This window comes from Anopheles arabiensis, chromosome 3 (genome assembly GCF_016920715.1).
Source record: "Anopheles arabiensis isolate DONGOLA chromosome 3, AaraD3, whole genome shotgun sequence".
NCBI lineage: Eukaryota > Metazoa > Arthropoda > Insecta > Diptera > Culicidae > Anopheles > Anopheles arabiensis.
The window spans coordinates 29,843,812-29,850,537 of record NC_053518.1 but is presented as its reverse complement, the minus strand read 5'-3'; the positions used below and the strand labels follow the sequence as shown (position 1 = coordinate 29,850,537).

At 40.8% G+C, this 6,726-nt stretch overlaps 1 protein-coding gene across 3 annotated transcripts in view; it reads right to left on the bottom strand.

The window, feature by feature from the left end:
- Positions 1–516: 516 nt before the first annotated feature.
- LOC120904835 (zwei Ig domain protein zig-8-like) overlaps positions 517–6,726 on the bottom strand; it is a 57,572-nt gene continuing 51,362 nt past the window's right edge. For 2 of the 3 annotated variants that reach the window (XM_040315246.1, XM_040315247.1), the window contains exons 4-9: positions 3,463–3,800; positions 3,102–3,218; positions 2,610–2,703; positions 2,288–2,415; positions 874–1,153; positions 517–781 (exon numbers count right to left, since the gene is read on the bottom strand). In XM_040315246.1, coding sequence (XP_040171180.1) covers positions 648–781; positions 874–1,153; positions 2,288–2,415; positions 2,610–2,703; positions 3,102–3,218; positions 3,463–3,800 — 1,091 coding nt within the window. In that variant the 3' untranslated portion in view covers positions 517–647. The remainder of the gene's footprint in view (positions 782–873; positions 1,154–2,287; positions 2,416–2,609; positions 2,704–3,101; positions 3,219–3,462; positions 3,801–6,726) is intronic. The other variant, XM_040315248.1, reaches the window with a different exon arrangement.

Below are 6,726 nucleotides of genomic sequence, written 5' to 3'. Positions count from 1 at the left end.
CTGGTTGGTTGGTTAATGTTTTTAATAGTTTTCTGATTTATCGCCCATTTGCCACGCTTTTCATTCGCTCATTTCTTTTACACTCTGGTTGATAATCCGATTAAGCAGAATAGTGCGGTAAGCGCCAAATGGTAGCAAAAAAAGGTACTCTGAATTCATTCCGGCTAACGGCAATGAGGGGTTTCATCGAGCAGGATAGGAAGTAAAGAGACATGTAATAATATCCATAATAATATCCATACAGTTGATTAAGCGTCTTTTCATTTGCAGAACAGAGGAGAAAGCTACGTGGGATGTAGTAGAAAAATTGACGAAAAGGTACGGGAAAATCTCTCTGAAAAGAAAATCATTTAAAGGGGAAATGGGCACAGTTTTGTAATTAAACTTTTATCTTAGGATCATGGGGGGAACATTCGAATACACTTGATTTTTGCAGCTTATGGTCAACTTGTTCACTTACCTTAAGCTCAAATATAGTCTTTTGTTGTGATATGTAAATTATTAAAATACAATTGATTTTACTTCGAAATTATTTTATTACACCGCCTTGGATGCACAAGAGTTTTAACAAAGCTCTCTTCTCCTATTATCCCTTCCTGTCTTGTCTTGTTGGTCAGGGATGAGTTCTACGATGAATTTCTTCACCGTCACCACCGACAGTTGTTGGTCCACGCGTGGATTTTCAGGAGAAATGCTGTCGATGCAATACTCGGCACCATTAAGTTCAGCGGCAAACTCCACTGGCTGGGCGGCAATGCTAACCGCTTGAGCGGGGAGCCCACTGTGAAAAGGAACGATTAAAAATATACCTTTATATATATATACCTTTTACATATTTAACACATTACCCAAACATCCTAAAAAAACACTCACACAATGGTAGCCCTGACAAATACTGTCTGAAATGTTTCCAGTATCGGACGAACAATGTCGTATTTGTCATTGCCCTTGACGCGGTTAGCGAGTAGGGCGGTCGCACGGTACCATTCAGGATGTGCACGTTGATCGTGGAAGGATCGGCATTCGATGGGGAGCAGACGTACTTCCCGCTGTCGGTGGTACGGGCGCGCTGTATTAGCAGGTACGATGTCGTCGTTTCACCCTTCTCCGTTATGACCGACACACCGCCCCGGGGTGAATCGTAGTTGATCTCCTGCAAAAAAATGTGACGTGAGAAATGAGGAAAAATCGCTCGAAATGGAATAAATAGAATATGCTCTCGAACCAAGAAAAAAGCTCACAATCAATTGACATTGACACTCTTCATTAGATCTTTTCATTTTTATTGATTTTTAAGAACGAAGCAGTGAAAGCTGTGAGCGATTTGCTTTTAAGCGCAGTTTCAACGGGAACGTGACCGACCGGGAATTTTCATTTTGAATGCAGTTAGGGGAACACATCGTCAAAGCAAGCAAGATCATATTCCATTATGAACTATTTGCACCGAAGTATTTATTCACGCTTTTTGATTTGGCCTTGGCGAAGTATTGAGGACTTGAAATAATTTTCTATTTAATTATCAGTCCGTTTTTAAATTATGCTATTTATTCTGAATGTATAAGGAGAACGAGGGGTGCTAAAGGATGGTTCCAAAAGGCTCAGAGATAACTTTAAGCATGAAGATACAATCGAAACGTCCTTAAACAGTGATTGGAGGTTTTTAGATTAGTGTCAGTGATTAGCATTTAGATATAAGTAAATGTTTTGTTTTGTTTCAGTTATAAACAAGTGTGAAATAAACATTTCATCGGGTCAAATCAAGTGAATGTTTCATTTCTTAGTAATTAAAAATGATTCAAGAACAGGTTTGTTTTTCAAATATAATAAACTTTATCATCGTTCCCTCAATTGGTTTAAATTGTTTGCTTTCGATGAATAAGAAAAGGCATAATAATAACTCAATTTTATAGACAATAACATTATTTCCACAGCAAATTACAATGCTTATCGTTTTGAGCGTAATGTTTTATATTTCAGAATGTACTTTATTGAATACAACCAAAAAACTGAATGTTATATTGGCTGTCATCGACAACTCTATTCATCAACAAAGAGAGCTCAACCATTGTTAGATTTATTATTTACCCTGCCTATTAAATGTTTTAGTTAGGGCATAAAACACATCACATCTCTTAAAATATATCTAAACACAAATCCCTTCCTATCGAGACATCAAAATGGATAACGTTTCCATCCTAAGCTTTCGGACATGTTCTCACATTCATCCAAGCCATAATACATATCTTCCGCAACTCCAGACACACAAACACACCTCTTCTCCGCTTACCTGATTGTTGTGGGTCCAAAAGATGGTTGAAGGAGGCTCGGGCGAGTTCCGCACTATGCAGGTTAAATTTACAGTTGAGCCCGTGTTGATGTACAGATCCGGCACACCAACGATCGTGGTGATTGGCTCTGTAGATGATGATGGAGTTATAGGAAACGTGGAAAGAAGAAAACAAGTGTCTGTTAAAATGGAAATAAACCTATACCCCAGAAAAACGAAACACTCAAAGGTCTTTCAGAGAGAGAGTGAACGAGCAATACGTATCCTAAACGGGTATTAAACCAGTATCAGCCCCGTGCATTTAGTCCGTCTGGACACTTACCTACGACGGCGAGGAACATTGAGTGCCCGACCGGTGGCGTAGTGGAGATCTGGCACTCGTACACGCCCGTGTCCCGCTTCTGGGGGTATCTAATCTGAAAGAACAACGAACCAACGGGTATTAGCTGCCAGTGGGAGATAGACAGACGCAAAAGAGGTGGAAAAATAGAGTGGACAAAAAAGAGAGTTCAACACTCCACGGACGGAATCTCCTGAGAGCTTGCGTGTTCGTGCGTGTGCTCATGGATCTACTTCCAACGCCCACCAGCACATGATCGATGGCCCGGATAGGCCATATAGAGTGTCAATAGAGGCAGAGTGGGTTCATTTTTTATCATTTCATATAGTTTGCTGACTCATCGTTTGTGCTTTTCCCCAAGCTCTCAAAAGGCTCATCGGGAAGGAGGGACAGAGAGATAGAGGTTGAACTAAATAAAAACAAAAACACTCATCGTGTGACGCAATGGAGCAACAGAGGAATAAGGGGGCTTACTTGTAGCGACCAGTCGTCTGTCTGGGGATTATGTACAGCCTGGAAACGTTGGTCAGACGTATAGGTGAATCTACCTACGGTTAACAGATGAATGTCACGATGCCGCACCCAGGACACCTGCAGAGGACGAACGATCCGCACAGGGGGACGTTGCACGTTGTGTTGTGATATATGAACAGGTGTAGCACACACACAGAGGACAAAGAGAAACAAATAAAAACACATGGTTAGAATTTATCCGAACGGAAGCAACTCGAGCCCGAAAGCAAAAAAGGACACAAAAACGGGCAAAACGCGTTCTTGTGGGTAGGAAAAAACAAGTACAGAAGCAATACACAGCACCATTGAAATTGAAATTTACTGTTTTGTTGCCGATGTTCTTCACCCGGCAGTTGAGATAGGCCGTCTTCCCGACCAGCGCTGTAATGTTCTTCGAGGCGGACAAATCAAAGTGTGGCCCACGGTCGAGCGGCGTCCGCCGTAGATTACTCTCGTCCGAGTCGTTAATTTCGTTCTCACTCGTCTCCGCATGCTGATGGTGATGCTGCTGGTGCTGGTGAAAGCCAAGGTGCAGATTGCCAAGGTACGGCGGTGTCCGGTTGCGTATCGGAGGACGCGTTACCGGTGAACTGCTGCGATCATCACTCAGCTCCAGCAGGAACTGTTCCTCCGAAAAGGTCTGCAGTGACTTTGTTATGCCTTCCGGGTTGGTGTTGTGGGATGGGAGTTTTCAATCGACGACCACAGATCCGGTGGCAATGGGAAAAAGTAGCGAAAAGATACAAATTAGAGGTGGCAGTTGGAAGCTGTCGAACACAGGAAATCAAAACGTCCGAAGGTCGGGATGATAAATGAAAAACACTGTTTCCTTCACGATGGCCACGTTGGGATGAATATAATTGAAATTTGTACACTTTGTTGCTTTCATTATTGAAGTTTTTACACACTTTCTTATGAAGAAAGACATATTACAGCTTTGCAGAGCGCATCAAATGTAAAAAGCTCACAAGAAATTGAAGTAAGTTCAAGTATTGAAGGAAAATTATAATTTTGACAATCCAACTACCGTTCAATGTCAATATTGTAGTGAAAAAAACATTAACTTATGAAAAAAAATGAAAAATATTATAGCAAGCTTAATTTATTAACAGATTTTATAATTTTCATCTTTGCAGGAGTTTAGTTAATATGTTTTCCAAGTAATAACAAAATGGTAAAAATCATTTACCCTTGATGTAATTTATTATTGAGATTTCACTTTCTACGAATTGTTCTTATTGATAAATAATAAATGCACGTACTCTCCCTTATCAATATTTTTTGAATTCAAAGGCTAATTATCACAACAATATCAATATTTGCTAGAATGACCATTATCTGAAACAATCACAACCATCAACATGCATCATCTTCAGTGAGACAACTCATCGTACCCATACATACTACATGAACTTCCTGCATGTTGAATTTACCTCAAGTAAACATGCTTAGGTATACATAATCTTCGCTAAAGTATCTCTTTCTTCACAAGATGGACTGTGATTGTCCTGCCCTTGAGGGATAACATTAAAGTTCTAAGCTCTCCACACGCAAGAAAGTCACTTCAATTGACCATGACAGTCAAAGGAAAAGCCTTTCCGCTCTCTTGAATTAAGCTGCATCACAGGCACTGTGAAGCTATGGATTCATCGCCCTGGAGCGTAAATTAATTTATCGTTGTTATCAATCTTGCTCTTACACTCGTAGCCGTTGCAGCTTCATGCGGTTCTTTCGCTTCTAGCTCGATAAGCTTCCTTGGGCACACAAGTACAGCAAAAAAGCAAACACCATCAAAGTCAATCAAAAGTGATAGCTCTGCTAGGTAGGTGTGAGATGTTATCACATGGGCAAAGAAACATAAATCAACTGTCGCCACATAATCTTTCAGTGATGTTGGCGATTGTGATGTGATTGCGTTGAAGTGTAACTAGATGCCGTTGGTAGAGGAGGGCGGGTTTGTGTGAATGTTTAAATATTTAACGAAACGCTGCTGGCAGTCGTGTAGATGAGCTTTTGTAGACGTTTGATTTACAATCACAGTTCTTGGGAAACTGCAACGATGGCATCGGTACGATTGGTTCATTCCGAACATCAAACGGAATTATACTTAAAGTTACTGCAAAACAGATTCCAATGATTAAGTGGGTAAAGTTTTAATTGAATTTCTGTAGATACGCGGTTGTTGTAGAAAAAGAAACATCAAAGTCATAATTCAGGAAAATCAGTGTGATATGCCACACCGTTTAAGCCCTCAGGAGAAAAGAGCTGATAAGATGCTTTAAAAGTATACATCTCCATTATCAAGTAAAACATTAAAATTTATCTCATTTTAACTGATTAGTAACGGCCTGAGGGCGTTTTTTTTTACCTTGTAACAAACTCGTTCCGTCTATTTCATAATCCCAGCCCATTACGTTAATTCCGATGGACTGCCACAATTATCTGAATGTGGTTGTTAATTGTGTGAACGCTAAATGAACTCCAAATTGAATCCTTCCTGCAGGGCACCTGCAGTGCTCCTAACGGTATAATCCCCACCTGAGCTAGTGAGGGAGGGCTCGGTCGGAGCGCCATCGGAACGCCAAACTTTCCAAATTGATTGGCAACGATTATAAGCGTATAATTAAGCCCTTTTTGCCTGTGATTTGGCAGCGCGATTGTGTCTTGTGGCTGGATACAAACGCTCACACAGGCACACAGACATATTTTCCTATCGATTATCAATTCCGGAAATAGCCGATTCCCATCTGGTTTTGTGAAATCGGTCCGAAACGAAAAACAGTCAATTCGGCTATCGCCACTCCATGCTGCTGAGAGGTGCAAAGGGTATGGCAGTGAGCATTGTTGATCTTAAATCTGGCACACCTCCCCAGTGGATACGCAGCTGGTACACATCGAGACTGGAAGCTTCACAGGACGGCAACTGAGCAACGTGATTGGAATCTGTCAAGGGAACGCACACAGTTAATTAACGGAAAATATTCTCACCGCAAGGCACGTCAGAAGAACGGGAGTGACGGAGTATCATACAGCTGTGACACATAGCAATCGATTGTTTTGTGGATTTATTGATGCGGTTTGAGTGCTGATTATGTTTAAAGGAAAACAGAACAAGTCGTGGATTGGGGTGGATCGTGGCGAAATGCGACGTGCGGCAGTGGGCTATTCTCAGTAAGTAACAGTCATTTAAACAAGATCCATACTCAGATGCAGGATTGATGTATTTTTGGAAGATATTTATTGCAACTAATGAACGGATACACGATTAAACAAGAGCTGTGGTTGAAGTTCCGACATAGTATCAGAGGTTTTTATCATTTTCTTGTCATTAACTTGCAGACATAAATAGTGGACAATGCTTAGAATTTGATGAGATTGCTATAAAGAATGAAATTCTAAATGCCGATTGCTTACATTCAGGCTCATAACTCTGCCCGAATTACTGACAAGGGTTAGCAAAATAAAACACATCAATTAAGTTTGTCAGTTGGCTTTGAAAGCTTCTTTATCTTCTTGGATAGCATTTTGCCGTGTTTACAGATTGCAAATGTGAACCAGATGTTGTACAGTTATGCCATTGTGCTGG